Raw genomic sequence first — 16,956 nt, forward strand, 5'->3', positions numbered from 1 at the left:
AATGGTACTACGCATTGACTTGATGTTGATATTGCCCTTGCCTTCCACTATTTGTCCACCCATTATAGTGTGAAATTAAAGCAGCTATCATGGCTCTGAATGTCCTGGGGAGCTCTACCCTATCTCCCTCCAGCTCTGGTCTGTGCTGAAAGATCTGAAAGCCAAAGATGGACACATCCCTACACCATCTTCCACACAAGCACCGTTCATTAGCTAACATTCTTCAGCCTACCCACAGGAGCCACAGACACCTCTGAAAATTCACTCCTAGGTGCAAAACAGTGATTTTTTTCAGATGTATTTTCATAAAGGTCACTTCCTAAATTCTTTTTTTTTTTTTTTTTTTTTTTTCTGAACAGCTTATCCCATGTGATAGACAGCTACAAAATAAATCTGATCACGGGACATTTCTACTGACACGTTATGCTTGGGCTTTTTACATTGTGCCCATTGCCATGGAAATAAAGAAAAAAAAAAAAAAGTAATGTTGTGCAGCTTCGCAAGATGCAGTCCCACGCAGGTGACAAGATCAGCAGCTACTTCCCTCAAAATAACAAGCATGAGCAAAATCAGAGGAAGTTCCAGTGCTAGTTCTTAATTCTGAGTAATTAAAACACACGCACAACTCTCACAAAAGAAATCTGCTCATCCAGATGAATCTGCCACTTTTCCTACAGATGCCACCACATGTTTTCTCCTTCACCCACAGCCCGAGACACTTCCCCACTGATAGGCACTTCTACCTAAAGCAGAATGCATTCACTGCAGGATCAAAGGTAACAATTCGAGGCACAAAGATCCAAAATCTTTTAAGTCTGTATTCTAAAATGCTGTGGGACAAGAAAGTGGAGCCTTGCTGGCCAGAGTTTCAAGAGAACTCAGCAGTCAGCAGCTCCCACTTTTCTCCCTGAGTAATGCTTTTCATGTTTCAAAATCCAGCCACACAGACTCAATTACACCTATACTTGTAATCAAGTTTACACTGAAATGTACCCACACGTACACACACCAAAGTCAGGTGAAAAGGAAGGTGAACACTGTCCCAGAAGAGCACAAGCTCCAACCCACTCTTGGCAGCAAATTCTACTAAGGCTTGGTAGATACTCAGATAAAACCCTGATAGCTTCTAGCTGCAGGAAGGCTATTTTAGCTTAATAGTGCTATCTCTCATAGTCCCATACAGTTGTACAGTTGTGCTTCTAAACCTGGCACCTCTGACTGTTGGAAAGACACAATTAAAAAATATTAGAGCTTCATACATTTGTGTTAGATCAGTATTACCCCTAAAATACATTTTCTGTAACACATGGCAAAGACAGAATACACAATGGTGTAGGAGATACACGAAAGCTTTTCAATCATTGTGAATTTGGAGTAACCAGCTCGACATACCTTTTGCAGTAATTACTCATTGTGTTAATAATGGATTTTTCAGGTCTCTTTATAATTAAAAATATATATTTCTTTACTTTGGGATAAGGTCGTGTTCAGATGTTATTAAAAAACGTTAACACAGACAATTCTTTTGACTTGGAAAGCCAAAACATTTTGCTTGGGGAAAGAAAAAACCCCCAGACTCTAAGAACATCCTCTTATCTTTGTGCTGCATAATTTCAGCGTATGAATGATCTGCTCAAAACGCTTTGACAAGCTTCTGCCTGCCAGTGAGAGACATCCCAAACTCTGGGACATCTGATAAATATCTGCGTAGTACACCAGTGTCTATTCTCTCCCTTGCACTTGCATGACATGTTACACAGACATATATACGGTGATCATGATAGGAGAATTTATTTTCTGAAGGCTTTTCAGTTCCCTTGGAACAATTCCGGGCCCCTGAGCTACAACATCTGCAGGGCTACATACCGTTGCTGGAGAGGAGCGTGAAGTATGTGACAGAGAATGTCTAGTGTTTTCCATCCCCCCATGAATGAGATAGGCTCCCGAGCTGGAGAGGATCGGACTTCCCCCAATGTCCATGGTGATGCCCACCATGTTGTGAGAGGGAATGGCTGTAGGAGAGGATGCCGCTGTAGTCACCTGAGCTCCACCTCCCTGTGGTTCGAAATAGGAAGCTGCACTGCTAGGGGCGTAAATCTGAGCTTCGGTGTTGTAGGAGTAGGCGGCTCGTCTGTCAAAGGAACAATAGGGTTAGGATGTGGAGCGCACGCCGATGGAGAGGAGCTTACAGATCTAATCTGACACACAATGGCTTCTGCAATCTGCACCATGTTTTAAAAAAGGCCTCGACTCCATTGTCAGAGGGATTTGCTTCCATGAAATTGAACTCTGCCATAAAAATCAACTCTGACATCATTAATCTGTTCCGTGACAGCCCTGAAGCAAAGACCCGCACCCACAGCCCGTCCTAGCGGTGTGCCCGCAGAGCCCTGCGGTCATTTTGCAGCCATCTCACTCAACCTAAATGTGGAGGCTGAGAGCACCCCAGTGGGCAGCAGGACCCAAGCAGGGGCACAAAGAGGGGTCCAGCAGAGAGAGGCAAGAGGAAATCTTACAAAGCCCCTTTCTCCCTATAGAAATCATGCTTTGGTTCCTAAGGCTGCACCACCTCTCCACAGCAGAGGGCTTGGGAGAGGAAAATACCGGATCATTTCATTCAGGGAAAGCAGGATTCACTGGAGAACACTCCTTCCATGAGGACAACATCTTTGCTTAGAGTCTGGCACCCACACACACAGTGCAGCATGAAAAAAAGTTCTTTCTCTTCCTCCTTTGAATGGCAGGCAGTGCCAGGAGCAGTGTTGGACTAAGGAGGAGCCTGGCAGGACCAAACTGCTTAGACACAGTGTGGAGGAGAAACGGGCTCGGTACATAGAGCAAAAGACTCTTACATGGTTCCATTGGTATAGACAGCTTCTCCTTCCACATACTGGACCTGGGATGGATAGACGTGCTGCACGGATTGCACCTAAAACAAGCATCACAAGCCTGAGTTACAGATAGGTCACTGCCTAGGAACAGCGGAAGAAATGACATACTACATCCTTAACTTTCAACCTTACCTTGACATCTAGGCTTTCTTCAAAAAAAAAAAGAAAAGAAAATCACAAGAAAATTTAAACCACAAAACACACACGCTTGGGAATCCCGAGGGGCATATTTAATTTAAAAGTTCAAATTAAAATGATTAAATAAGTAGTTGCTCCATGAGCAGTGGAAACAATGGAGCTGAGTTTCCTCCGCACACGTCTGAGGGCTGGTTCTCTGCTGACTAATAAGGGTGAGATCACGCTGCAGCCTTTCCTTCAGAGAGGCTGGCAGTGTCCATCTGCATCCCAGCCCACTTTCCTGTTGGTCTGGGAGATATGTGGCTGCCCTCTATCACGTATTTCTGAAACTGAGCAACCAAATAAAAAATTGCTAGAGGAGAAAGTCAAAGGAGTCAGACTCACTGTCCACGTGAGGCAGCACCACATATGCTTGGTTTCTTAGGAAACAAGGGCTGCAAAAGGCAAAGTTCAGATAAATAAAAACACTTGCATGGCTCTCAGTCACCCAACTTCCTACAAGGCTGCCTGCAGCCAGTATATTTGTCTGTGTAACTAAAAAATAATCCCAAACACTTTGCCTCTAAAAAAATTTTTACAGAGGAGTACTGCTTTCTAAATGGCAATTAAAAGCAAACATCGAATCTTCAACTGTATGCAAGACACCTGCTACAGTAAAGGTTCCTTCCAAACCTTAAATATCCTTAAAGTTTATTCTGTCACCAGGCTAAAAATGAGAGAGAGAGATGGAGAAAGCTGCTCTCACAGTGATCTCCAGGTCTCTAGTTGCACACTCCTCTTCAGTTAACAGCATGGATCTCTCAAAGCAGATGTTTGTCACAGCTTCTAATACAGTGTGGGACATGGGAGACGTGGAGAGCGTGCCAGTCCTGCTGACACAAGGCCCCTGTGTGGGGTATGCCCACGGGGACATTACCTGTTGTGGAACCTGCTGCACTCTGGGAACAGAGATCTGCTGCATCTGCGCTCCTTTGGGAGCGGAGCCTGCTGCTTGCACCAAAACCCTCTGCAAAAAGAAGATACATTAACACACACTTACTTCAGCTTGTTGTTAGTCTGTAGCACAGTGAGTCAGCTATTCCCTTTCAAACTTTCTGCCAGAGCTTTCCTCCTACTCCAGAGGCAGGAGAACTCCTTACTTGGCATCTCTGAGGTTCCCTATCCCTCCAATGTAACCTGCATTGACACCAGACTGAACTCAGCACCTGGAACTGGGGAAAAATGGAGAGCTACATCCATGATTTCAGAATTTCTGCATGGAAAACAAAAGAATAATAGAAAGCAGGTGATGGACAGGAGAAGTTCAACAGGAGGAATTCAATGGGAGGAGTTCGGCAGGAGGTTCAGAAGCAGCAGAACAAGAACTGCTCCTCACACGTTCATATTTTCCTCCTAAAGCTCCAAAGCTGCTGCTTTTATTCCTGCCACACCGAGGCACTTTCTGCCTCCTGTGACATGAAATTGCACTCTCCAACGAACCACAGCTGTTATGGTTTCCACCACTCCAAATCTAGGATGGTTCTGCACCTTTTGTGGCTTTAGCTTCACCAAGGGCACAGATTTGACTTGTGCTGCCCTGCAGTGGTCATTCCAGGACACTGTCCTCTACCTTTCCCCTGCCCTTTCCATTGTCCCCCTGCTCTTTGCGTTGCACTCAACACTCTGTTGGAGGCTGGACATGTCTTGAAGTGTGCTAAGCACCTTGCAGATCCAGAAAAACAAATGTGGATGGAAAGAAATGATTCAGTGAGGCCCATGGGAACAGAGCCTTGGATACTGGCATGAAAGTAAGAAAGGAAACATTCAAGCCAAATATCTGTATGCCATTTTAAACTGATGAGGACCTTCTCCAAGGAGACAGTCATCCTCTGCAGCTTGAAGCTTTAAAAATACCCAGCAAACTGGGCCAACAGAACAAACAGCTGCAAAACAATCCCACATGAGTCCTAGAAGAGACCTTGACAATTACTGGCTGTCATATCTCCATTTATGAATTTTAGTCCCCTAACACCCTCCCTGACATGGCCTTTGTAACCAGCCAGAAATTCTGTTCTCGTAGAATTACAGGAATATGATAATTACCAAGATCCCTAGGCAGTCCCTATATCACCAGCCCCCCATGCAGACCTTCACAAATCTGGATACATTTGAGATCCTGCAGCTGAGCCAGTGATAAGGACATAGACACTTATGCCTGCCATCACTTTGCCTATTTTATTTCCAAAAGAGGCTGTGACCAGTGCATGGTGGAACATTAAAATCCCTTTTTCAAGTCAGACCTTGGCAATGCCAACTGCCTCCATGTCTCATTGAGAATTGTTCTTTTCTTCTACTTTTCATCCATTCTCTGTCATTGCTTTTACCAAATGACACATCTCTCCTCCTTTGGCACAGCTGCCCAACTCAGCTACTTTTGTAATTCATCACCACCTGCCCGGTTACTCCTATCAGCTTCCAACCAAAATAATTAATCATCCCCAACCTGTAAGATGAGGCCATCCTGTTCGTAGAGCCTTCTCTCACACTGAAAGGCAGACCAGTGATCAACAAAACCAAAGGCTTCAGCCTCGCACCACTCCTGCTGCCAGTAGTTCATTCCTAGGTTTCCTTTGTCCTGCTGGTGGGAGGGGGAGGCTCTCTAGATGTTCCTCCTCCGAGCTCTCTTCCAAGATCCTCTGGGTTTTCCTTAATCCACGGAGTTCCACTCAGGACGCCATGTCATGACAACAGCACTAGGAAAGGCTGGACGGGTAATTTCATGATCCAAAGCTGGCAGGTTTTCTAAACTTCGTTAATGTTGTCACAGCCAAATTCACACTACGGACTGATAATCTCTAAGATACTTTATGCTGCTGACCAGCATTCACACCATTACAATACAAATGAGAAACAACCCCTAGATAAGTGCTGGGAAGGCTGCAGGAAGACAACAGGCTGGCCAAATGTGCCGAGGTGCGTAACGCGGATGTCCAAGTCCTAATGGACCAAGCACTCCTACCAATTCACTATTTTTAATTATCACTTCCCATCAGCATCCAATGGCAGCTACTTCTGCTCACTTGGGAGTTGGAGAGAAGGGTGTAGCTGAGCTACACCCACCCATTCTCTTATCCCTCCAGCTTCCTTAACTGCGATGGAAAGTTCTTCTGACAGTTCCCCAAATGGCATAAAAAGGAACTACAGTTATACTTAGCACTTCCCGTTTTGTACTAGGTAGTTTTCATTCATCAATTAATTCACCTCTCCTATCAGGAGACCTTTCAAGAGCATGCAAATGTATCACAAATATCCCCCCTCTCCCTAATTCAACATGTAAGGATCCACCCACCAAAGCAAAAGGCTTCCATGTGACTCCTCCACCTACTCCTGCTCAGCATTCTCCCTCTCTTTTCTCTTGAGTTTGGTAACTTTTCTGCTGGAGATGCTTTTAAGGAGAGTTTCATTTTCTGCTGCTGCTTTCATTGGCACAATAAATGGCAGCAAGATATTTGACTGAGCAAACATCAACCTGTCACAAAGTGAGTTCCTTAGGTAGCTAAGTTAAAAATCTAAATTCCGGGGTTTAAAAGCAGTGCTAACACAGGTAGGTATCTAAGGGCTCGATCAACACAATCTCCAGGCACAGTTTCTCACCACTGCCTCAACAAGCTGAATAGCAAACCCTTCCCCCAAATAAAGTCCTGGATTAAAATACATCTACTGGTAGAACTGGCCCCTTCTCCATGGAAACGGCGTTCCAGCTGTGCATACGTTACCTGCTGCGAGGCTGGCACTGGCTGCACCACTGGAGCTTGGGCTGATGCAGAAGGATGAAGTGTCACGGAAGCTGCTGAGTCTGATCCACCCTCTGAACTCTGCATGCTCACTGCTGGAGAGAGCAGAAGGGACATCAGCATAGGAAGCACTGCTACGCTCGCTCACCGTAGCCAGGAGCCCCAGGAACCGGCTTCTAAAAGGAGCAAAATCCCAGTGGAAGACCCAGGGGGAGTGCTAGGAAGGAAGGTAGCTACCTTCCTACACAGAGGGCTCTTTTTAATCTTGGATCTAATTTTAATGCAGCATTATATTAAGAAAAAAGAAAGTTGCACAATTGTTCCACAGAAAGGGGAGGGAAGGAACAGAAAATGCACTTCTAAATATAACAAAAAAGTAGCATTGGAAAATTATTGTGTCATAGCGAGGGATAACTACAGATCTGTAAGAGTAAGAGCGTATTTTTAAAGCCATTTATTCTCCCCTTCTGCTCTATCACGGTTACTGCAAAATTTTTATTGAAGTACCTGCCTGGGGCTTAGCTAATATTTGCATTCTGAAAGTGAGGTGACCAATTTGGGCGTATAATCACAGCCAGTGACCAAACACCCAAGCACGAACGCAAAGAACGAGCAGCGGCTGCGTGCCATTCCAAACCTCCAAGGAACACCCCTGCCCCCCAGCCAAGCCCCACATCACTTCATCCCCTCCATGTCCCCCAAAGCAGGACCTAAGCCATCGCCCTCCTGCCCCATGTGCTGCCCACCCCAAGGGGACCGCTGTGAAAGTTCCCGTTTAAAATGATTTCAAGATGTTTCTGCTGTCACTTCTGAACCAACGCATTCAGAAACATCCACGTTTTGAGCAGAGTCATTTCTCCTTCCTTAGCCTTGCTGCTGTGTGCCACACAGCTTCCGAACAATGGGGTGGAATCCTTTCAGTTTCATTTCCCTCCCCTTCCAGCATCTGAACTTCTCCATCAGCTTTGTGCAATTGAAGAGGCAAAAGGGAGAATGAGAAGCTGAGGGGCACTCTGGACACTGCTCATGGTGGCAAAAAGAAATTTGGGAATGGTTCTCACAGGGCCAGATGTTGGCTCTCCAGGCCTACAGAAGGATCTCAAGTACGGCTTCAAGAATCACTCCTGAGTGGCCTTTTCTGACAGCTCAGAACTGCCAGCCCCTCAGCCCTGCTGAGACTTTGTCTTCTGGCTTCTCCCAGTGAGCAAAAGAGAGCAGAGAGAGGCAGAAGATGAACTGTCTGCTGCCGAAAGAAATCATCACCATTAGTTTCAGATTTGTTATAAAACACAGACTCCGTTACTGATGACAACAAAGCCAGACACAAAGAACCCAATGAGATCTGCAGCTGTACTTCCAGACAAGGTGGACAGACACAGGAGAGCTGGACCCCAAAACACATGTACACGACTTATTATTATTTTGTTCATTAGTAGAACATCCTGCATAGAGAATAATTCATTTCCCACTGAAGCCATCCTGTGCTTCCTGAGAACTGCAGAGACAGAACTGTGTACGCCGTCTGCTAGCCCTAATTTGTGCTGCTGAGACGCTGACAATATCAACAGAATTCCTGCACTTTGAGCGACCATTGCACGGTGCCCCAGATCTCTGTCCACATCCCAGAGACAGCTACCAGAGGTGCAGTGGGGAACAGCTTTCCAGCAGGAGGGGAAGCGTGTCCCAGGCCTTGCCATTCCCCTTCCTGGAAGCTGGGCGTGCATAGCAAGGAACACACTTGTGATGGGCGCTTGGTGTTGGGCTGCAGCCCCAGTTTGGTGCCAGTTCTGCCACCTGCCTGAAGCCCACACCTGGGAAAGGATTCCTTGCAGGGAGTTTTGCAGATCTGCTCCTGGCAGGCTTGGTAGCTCGGAAGCTGCCCTGCCATTTCCCCGCAGCCCTAGATGTGGTCCCTGTTGGCTGCAGCTGTCCCAGCAGGAGTAACCAACAGAGCTGGGAAAGGTGTCTGGTGCCTTCCAACAGCTGATGGCAGCATAGCAGCCTGGCAGCCCCTTGGGCTGGTGAGTCTGCACAGATGGAGAAACAAACCAGCAGTGAACAAAGCCACCGGCATGTCACAGAGGGGAAAAGCACCCACAGCCAACTCCCAAAACTCCAGGGCTCCGTGCAGGGCTAAGAGCAAAAAGACAACTCATTTATTTCTCCAGTCAGCAGACGGAATCTGACCCTGCCGAAGGAATAAAACTGCAGTGCGAGGGGCCCTGCACGCTGTGCATTTCAGGTTCAGACAAGTCTCAAAGTTGCTCAACCCGGCGGTGACGTCACGTGTGGCATCACAGCAGCGGCTGCAGGAGGCGGTGCAGAAATCTGGATTCCACGTTGCATCATTGCTGAATGAATCAGGCCACAGGGCTGCTGCGCTCTGGAAACCTTCTGTTTACACCCCGGCTATCTCGGTATCCAAGCAAACAGCAGTGACAGGAAAGGAAATACAGAAAAAGCTAATAACTTCTGGGTGCTATTTCTGGTCCTGCCACCGACTTGCTCGGTGACCTTGAGCAGGATGCTTCCCCTTTTCCTATGCTTCAGTTTTCCCACTCCTAAAAAAGCGATCCCGCTCCCCTCTGCAAGGTGTTTTTCAAGCACTGGCCTCAGAGAGCTGTCAAAGTCTGAATGTGTTTGAGAAAGACAAGTAGTCATGCCACAAGCCTGGGGCTTGATAAAACTCCAATTGTTGCTGCTTCATTCATAAATCTCACGGCCTTCATGTAAATAGCCTTGCCTTTGTTAATCTGTCCTGCCTAAACCAGCTCCAAAACGCTGGGAAAACAGAGATAAGGGAGCACTTCGCAATGTTTTCCACATTCTGGTTTGCAGCGAGGGGCATCCAAAAGCTTTGTCCTGCAGATGGGGTGGAAGCCACCTCCCAGAAGGAGCCACAGGATGGGGGCCCAGCACCCAGCACCGCAGGTCCTGGCACTGCAGCCAGGACCCAACAGAACGCAGAGGTGAAGAGGAGCTCCAAGTATTTTTCCACGGAACGCCTTAATATAAACTATCAGCTCCTGAACAATCAAACAAAAAAGATCCACCGCTAAATGCTGAGACCTCAAGTGTCTTAATAACCACTGCTGATTAGATCCAGAGCAGGGAGCCTGCCCCAGAGAAAGTATTCGGATTGTTTTTCTCCGCTGCTCTGCTCCTCATTCAGCAGGGCTGCAGCCCTACAGCTGCTCAGGTTTAATAGGAGAGGGTGCCAGTGGTGTTTGCTCCTCCTGGCCACCCCCCCCTTTTCTTCTGCTGTGTGTAAGAGCAGCCTTACTCAAGGCAGGAAGCCCTGGAGTGGGACTGGCATGCCGGTCTGATTCTCACGGGTGAAAGCAGCGTGTGAGGTGCACGGATGGCATCTGGGCCCTTGTATTTACATACAGTTACATTTTTAAGGTGCACATGTAAAACACGGGAGCTACCGTACACCAGCAAACAGTGAATGCCTTTTTTCAATCCAGAATAATGGTTCAAGCATAGCAGCGTTGCTTTGAGAATACCAGCATTGCTCGTTTGGGTGATTTACATGCTCATTGGAAGGCAAAACATATTGCGAACCATTTTACGGTGGGGGAAAATTGAATTTGTTTTTCAAAGCTTGCATGGTCATCCTTTGATCTTATTTAAACTTTTTACATTCCTTTATTACATTTTTTTTTTTCTGTTTTTTTCCTGGCTGAATTTTTGAAATGGAATACAATGCCGGGGCATAAATGAGGGGAAGGAAAATGTCTTGGATGAGGTTGTTCTTGTTGTTTGTTGCTTTTAATAAAAATAGTCAATAATTCTACCTCTGGGACAAACTTCTCAGCCATTTATTGTTAAGCTTTACAGTAAACCTTGGCGGATGCTGGTGCCTCTGTTGGGTGATTCCAGTGGCTGCGTTTGCCATTAGAGAACGGGCTTAGCACTGCCCCTCAAAGGGGATTTCTGGACCTTAAATATGGGGCATAAAAATCCACCAGGAAAATCATTGCCTTGAAGCACGGGAATCAATGATAAACCAAAGCCTGAAGAACGTACTTCACGTCTTTCATTTTAAACGAAGAAGGAAAAATGGAAAACGTTCCTTTTTTCCAGGCAAACCTGCTATAATTATCTCTTCCTTCTTTATTTCTGATGCCATTAAACAGGAAGCAAATGCCAACTGCATTAGCTCTCCAGCTAAAACGAGGTATCCTGAGTTTTTAATCGCCACCTGCACCTGGTGTCAGGCACATCCCACAGCAGGGACTGGAGATAAAAACCACAACCAGAATACGGGCAGGCGTGGGAACAGAGATGAGCTTGGTTACGTCAAAATACACAGCTAAAATGAAGTGCAGGTAGACACAACAGTGGGAAACCTGAAGAGCTGGATGTGAATGCTAAGGGAATTTATAGCGAACTTCACCCTATATGAATGCACTGCGTAATCTTTGTGCCTCTTTCATATTACCATTAGTTAATGAGAGCTGCACTACCCAACAGCCAGGATGCTGAACTGCACCCAGTTTCTGCTCCAAGATTTCCTTTGGTTTGGTGGATTTCAGGCTGACCAAGGGGTAAAACAACCAGGGAGTCACAAGCAGTCACTTTTCCATAAACAGGATCACGATAAAGCTCCGAGTTTTTTTATAGAAATCTCCTAATAGTTGGTGTTTTACCAAAAATCCCAACACTGGAAACATGTAGTAATGGGAAGGTTGTAGTTTAATTAGAAGAAATGAACAATTTCTTACCCATAGCATTGACTTGCCGGATCAAAATTCAAGTCCAAGTTTCTGCTTTATTTTTTTTTCTCTGTTTGGTTGGTTTTGTACATTTTCTGCATACTTTGAAGGGAAGGTTTACAATTTAAAATAGTTTTTTGCTTTCTGGAACTTTTTTTTTCAGGTTTAGCTGGCATGGAGCTTGAATAAATAGGAAAAACAGAATGGCAACAACCGAATTCAGAAGAAATAAAAATGTTATTTAACCACCAAGTTCTACACAAGCTCTAAATAGTATTTACTCCCCTGTTTATCTATCAACTTGCCTCTAGAAAAAGGATGTGGGGTTTCTACATTTAGCAGATTCACTACTGAAGACCCTCAAAACACTCAGAAGTGTTCAAAATAGTGAAAGGAATACAGAGAACAGCAGATCTTCACTTTCTATTCAAGCAGCTGAACAACAACTATTGACTTTATCTACCACCTTCTATGCTACATTTATTTTATATGAGGTTCTCTTCAATATTTCAGTCTTTGTTTAATAATTTGCTCTGTAAAGGCATTAGCTGTGTTTTAACCACAGCGCAGGAAAGAATTGTCTTTATTTGGAAAAAACACATTTTTATATTACGTGAATAAAAACGTGATCGCATGAATTATACCACCACAGAGCAGAACCAAGGCAAATACTTGTATCAAACCCAGCTCGCTTCCTGCCTCCACACATCCTCTATTCCTGCAGTGCATGTCTCCAAAGCACGATATCTCCAAGAAATAGCAGGCGTTTCCCTGAAATCCCTATCAGGAAAATATTTTATTTTCCCACTGACCATAAAACTCAGGGCTGGAGGAACTGTGAGCACGCACTGCAGGCATGGCCACGCGGCTCCGAAGCGAGGATGAGGATGAGCATGTCTCTGTGCCTGCACCCAGCATTCTGCTTCAAGAAAATGGGGTTCCATGGCTGTGAAACCAACAGAAACACATCGCCTTTGCGTGGTTGCATCCATGGTTAGGATTAAAATTGTCACCTCCTTCACACGCTACAGCAAAAACTCGAGGGGCAAAGCTCTCAGAACAGTTGTTAGCATTGAGTACACCCACATGGCTTGGGTTGGAAGGGACCCTACAGCCCCCCAGTCCGTGCCATGGGCTAGTTACCCCCCAGCTCAGGCTGCCCAGGGCCCCATCCACAGCCTTGGGCCTCCAGGGATGGGGCACCCACAGCTCTCAGCAGCAGTGCCAGGGCCTCAACACCCTCTGAGTGAAGAATTTCCTCCTCACATCCAACCTAAATCTCCCCTTCTTTAGTTTAAAGCCATTCCCCCGAGTCCTATCACTATCAGACCCTGTAAAAAGTCGGTCTCTCTTCTTTTTCATGGAATCATGGAATGGCCTGGGTTGAAAAGGACCTCAAACATCATCTAATTTCAACCACCCTGCTGAGTGCAGGGCTGCCAACCACCAGATCAAGCTGCCCAGAGCCACGTCCAGCCTGGCCTTGAATGCCTCCAGGGACGGGGCATCAATTTTATAAGTTCCCTTTAAGTACTGGAAGACCTTATCCAAACATTATATCCAAAGGAAGGCCATTCCTCATCCAAAATATTATATATCCAGAAAATATGATACCAGCTTGACTTTGGAGAGCCACAGTATTTCCTTGCTCCCTTTTAGCTGCTCTGGGAGCTGTGGGAGATCCTTCCTGCTCAGCGTTCAGAAGGAGCTGGGTTCAGAGGAGCAGTTAGGGCTGCACAGAGAAGAAGGGCAGTGAGATTCCCACGAGCAGTGACATTCTCCTTGTTCCATTCGCATCCCTAGGGCTGGAGAAGCACTCGCCTCACGCAGGATAGGAAGAGCCCTGCCAAACCCAGCCACAAAACGGGGCAAAGTTTGGGGCATCCCTGACTCTGAGCATGAATGTGCCCTTGTCACCTCGAGTAACACAGCAAGTATTCCAGATAAACAGGAGCTGGCACTTGAGCAGCCTCATCTGAAGGGTGTCCTGAACTGCATGTCATAACCTTTAGCCTTTTAATAAGCAGTGCTAAGTGGAGGGGATGGAAAGGGGAAGGCAAATATGACAAGGAACTTGATAATAAGCTGATTCTGGAAAGGCTGCTTATTAAATTGCTTCAAAATGATATGAACAGAGAAGGCACCAGAGCCTTCCACTGATTAGGTTAAATTAATTTAAAACAGAAGCAACTGCTGCTTGTCTAAGAGCTCTAGTTACCTGGAAACCCAGATAAACCCAAAACATGAGTTTCGAGGGCAGCAGCAGTATAGCTGTTTTTTCAGAAACATGGTCCTCATGGAAAAATACAAATTTGGAAACAGCTTTTATTAGCAGTAGTTAATAATATACTGTCATATAAATATAAACACAGTCTTTAATTGGATTTCATGGAACCAGTCATGTAATATATATATACAGACATATATACATAGTTGTTGCATAACAGCAGCTCAGTAACCTTTGCTGTTTCTTTAAAAGTGACTTTCACAGTGGCAGGAGAGAGCTAGGAACATCTCGGTGCTGGCTTCTCAAGTGGAGTTTCCTTAAGAGCCAGCTGAGAGAGAGCAGCAGAGCCATGATGGGTTAACACCGCTGGCAGCAGCTTGATCACAGACCTTGTGTGCTCAGAGCTCAGACCTGAGCACCTGCAAAGGAACTTAGGGACCCTCCCTCCCATCCATAAACTTGTCCCTTTTTAGCTCAATGACTTCAGTACTCCCCAGGTGTCAAAAGAGGGATTGGAATCCCTCAGATCTAAAGCATCCCTTCTGCTGTGTAGGAACAGGGGGGGCAGCACCATCCCATTTACTGCTGTGCTGCATTCCACCCCCCAGAACCTTACCTGTGACAGCCCCAGGTGCTTGCTCTTAAGGAAAAGTTCCACAGCTCCAGGTTTTCAGACTGGCAAAGCCCTGTCAACAAGTGCTTGAAAGTCCTTGCTTCCTTACTATTAGCTAGCTAAATCTTAACTTCAGAAAAGTTTTGCTCTAGCCATGGAAAACAGTGCTGCCCAAGAGAACTTCTGGAGATTGCTGGGCACTCAGGAGGCTTTCACATCTGGAAGGAGGAAAGAAAAGTCACACACCAAGCTCTGTTCCATACCGTGGCCTTTCAGGTACCACCTGCAACACATGCAGTGAACACAGGTGCTGAAAGCAAGCACATATTCTGGGCTCCAATTCATCATCTTCCCATATTTTTAATACGTACACCACAGGGTTTCCCAGGGCTGTGGTTCAACAGGGGAAGTGCAGTTTATCAGGCAATACTCTGCACAACATTGCGAAGGCTGCTCTCTAGGACAGGCCTTCAAGGTGCTGTTTTGGATCACAGCAGAACCCCATCCTGGCTGCTCCCACAGTGCCCTGGGTACCTGGAAGCACTCACGCTGCCCAGAGGACTCGGTCCCTTCGAGGACTGGGTACTGTGATGTGACACTGGCTTCCAAGCCGTGCTTTTGTAGGACCCACTTTTATAGCTGTGGCAGAAAACTGTGGAATATGTCCCTTATTTTAAATTAACTCCAAGTGAATTTGAACCTGCGTGTCCATCATTTACTTGCTTAGCCTAGAGAATCCTTTAAAAGGCCTCAAGGCTAGCGGCCCTTCTGGCAATTCAAGCCTGAAGTAGGAGATGCGCTGCAGGATTTCACCATCATGCCCATCTGCTGAGCAGGAGTGACAGCTGCCAGCACAGCCCAGTATTGCTATTTATTTATACAGCACCATCCATGAGTGCTGTGGTGCTTAACAAAGTTAAGCAGAACAAGCCACAAACATAAACTGTGGCCATTCGGAAGAGACGACTTCAAATCAGATTTTAAAGCAGCTGAGCTCGGGGGAGAGCTTCCACTACGTGGTGCATAAAAACATGGCACAAGGAGGTGGTCTGAGAAGCCAGAAAGGAGCTGAGCAAGGAGAGGAACCAGAAGCAGTTAAATCTTCGTCCTGAACCAGCTCTGACTGCAGCATCTCTCCATCCATGCACAAGATGCTTCTGTGGGCTGTGCTGGGGACTGGTGTTACTGGGGCAGAGCTCTGCAGTGGGCTGAGCCCTGCTCCTGCTCTGTAGAAAAGAGGTCTCACCCTCTGTGCAGCGTCCTGGGCCAGGGCACCTCCCACAGAGCAAGGAGGACCCGTGGCTGTCAACGGGCCTCTGGGGCAAGTTCTTCTTGTGAGTTTGGGGTTTGTTTGTTGATAATTCTCCTTTTGCACATACAGTAAAATAGCTGCATGTTCAAAACCCACACTGGCTGTGTGCATTTGGGAGCGCTCTCATCTGGGAGGCACAGTCTGGTGTGGTGGGGGGGGCCCTAACTGGACCCCCAGCTGCTGCCAGCTCATTCACTGCAGCATTCTGTGCACATTGTTGCAACTCTGGGACAGAAACAGCTGCTTTGCAGAGCAGTGCACCACTAGCAGTGAGAAGAAGGAGCTGGGCTTTGTCCCATGAAGATTTACCATTCATACAGCTATTGACAAGTGTACTGCAGACTAAACATAACCCCCCAAATAGAAGTCACCAACTGTCTGAAAACCACACAATTCTTGGAAAAGCTAAGAAAGGGGAAGGCTGCTTCAGATTCCCTAGAGAAGACATTTAGGAATACGTATTGGAATACTGTGCACTTGGAGAACGGCACGGCTGTATTTTTGGTGAGGACAGGAATAGGACAGAATGCATTCAAACTGAAAGGGAGAAGACAAAGTCTTCAAACATACACCGGTCTAGCAGCTTGTACTTCACAGCAATCGTGTCCACAAAGAAAAAAAAAACACGGACTGTTACCAAATGAGGAATAACTGAGTTATAACTGGATCCAACCTAGGAATCCCTGTGGGCAGTGCTTTTGGCTGGGGGACTCGAGTGGGTGGCTTCCCAGCAGCCTCTCCAGCCCCCAGCTGCCTCTGCCTGCCCCGAGAGGGGCTCGGGTAGCACCGGACCCACTCTGCTCTGTCCGTCTGCAGCATAAAGCTTCAGTTTCAAAAGCACAGCCTCAGCGCTGCGCTGTGCATCAAGCGGAGAGACTTAAGTCCTTGTGAATCCCTAAAAGGGGGGGAAGCGAGACGGTTAGATTTCACTCTAGTTCTGAGAGCACTTTCGGGTGCTACAGCGGGGGAGCTGCAGCAGGAGAAAACATCGGGGATGCATGGCTGCAGCTCGCATGGGAGGAGCAGCCGGCAGATGTTGGGTGACGAAGCGGGCAGGGCGATGTTTGGGGAGCAACACGGGTTGCTAGAGGAGACCGAGCCCGCTGCGGCGGCCGGGCCGCGTTGCTGTGCGACGCGGGGAACACTTCCCAAACCAAACAGTGCCAGCCCCGCCGGCCTCAGCGCGCGCCGCCAGCTCGCGAGCGCACTAAATATGTCAGCGGGTATTTTCAGCAGCCCGGGGAGGATCGACAAATAATGTCTTTGCTATAGTAACTGAGC

At 46.8% G+C, this 16,956-nt stretch overlaps 1 protein-coding gene across 8 annotated transcripts in view; it reads right to left on the bottom strand.

Annotated features, from left to right (window-relative positions):
* Positions 1 to 16,956, bottom strand: part of RFX2 (regulatory factor X2) — a 56,139-nt gene that overhangs the window by 22,730 nt on the left and 16,453 nt on the right. For 4 of the 8 annotated variants that reach the window (XM_021378509.1, XM_021378514.1, XM_021378510.1 and 1 more), the window contains 4 exons: positions 6,785 to 6,897; positions 3,946 to 4,035; positions 2,853 to 2,929; positions 1,867 to 2,131 (listed from right to left, as the gene is read on the bottom strand). In XM_021378509.1, coding sequence (XP_021234184.1) covers positions 1,867 to 2,131; positions 2,853 to 2,929; positions 3,946 to 4,035; positions 6,785 to 6,897 — 545 coding nt within the window. Of the gene's footprint in view, positions 1 to 1,866; positions 2,132 to 2,852; positions 2,930 to 3,945; positions 4,036 to 5,511; positions 6,740 to 6,784; positions 6,898 to 16,956 lie in introns of those variants that run through there. The other 4 variants (XM_021378516.1, XM_021378518.1, XM_021378515.1 and 1 more) reach the window with 3 other exon arrangements.

This window comes from Numida meleagris, chromosome 27, assembly GCF_002078875.1.
Source record: "Numida meleagris isolate 19003 breed g44 Domestic line chromosome 27, NumMel1.0, whole genome shotgun sequence".
Lineage (NCBI taxonomy): Eukaryota > Metazoa > Chordata > Aves > Galliformes > Numididae > Numida > Numida meleagris.